The sequence below is a fragment of the Diaphorina citri genome, unplaced genomic scaffold (genome assembly GCF_000475195.1).
Source record: "Diaphorina citri unplaced genomic scaffold, Diaci psyllid genome assembly version 1.1 scaffold73357, whole genome shotgun sequence".
NCBI classification, from domain to species: Eukaryota; Metazoa; Arthropoda; class Insecta; order Hemiptera; family Psyllidae; genus Diaphorina; species Diaphorina citri.
This window is the reverse complement of record NW_007450523.1, coordinates 1-378: the sequence shown is the minus strand read 5'-3', so window position 1 is coordinate 378 and position 378 is coordinate 1. Positions and strand designations below refer to the sequence as shown.

The following is a 378-nucleotide window of genomic DNA, read 5'->3' as shown; positions in this document are numbered from 1 at the left end:
CCCAGTACCTCAACCATACCCAGTTGAGAAAATCGTTGAAAAACCAGTACATGTCGACAGACCAGTCCCATACCCAGTTGAAAAGATTGTCGAAAAACCAGTTCACATCGATAGACCAGTGCCATATCCAGTTGACAGACCATACCCAGTTCCTCAGCCATACCCAGTCGAGAAGATTGTAGAGAAGAAGGTCCCATACCCAGTTGACAGACCATACCCAGTACCTCAACCGTACCCAGTTGAGAAAATTGTTGAAAAACCATACCCAGTTGAGAAGATTGTTCATGTTGACAGACCAGTCCCACAACCATACCCAGTAGAAAAGATTGTTGAGAAGCCAGTCCACATTGACAGACCAGTCCCATACCCAGTAGAGAA

General features: G+C 45.8%; 1 protein-coding gene across 1 annotated transcript; it reads left to right on the top strand.

Annotated features, from left to right (window-relative positions):
- Positions 1 to 4: 4 nt before the first annotated feature.
- LOC108254399 (zinc finger protein 512B-like) lies at positions 5 to 375 on the top strand (the record flags this gene model as incomplete). The annotated part of the gene is made up of 1 exon (XM_017449392.1): positions 5 to 375. A coding segment is annotated over one exon (371 nt), but the record flags the coding sequence as incomplete, so codon positions are not given.
- Positions 376 to 378: the final 3 nt, after the last annotated feature.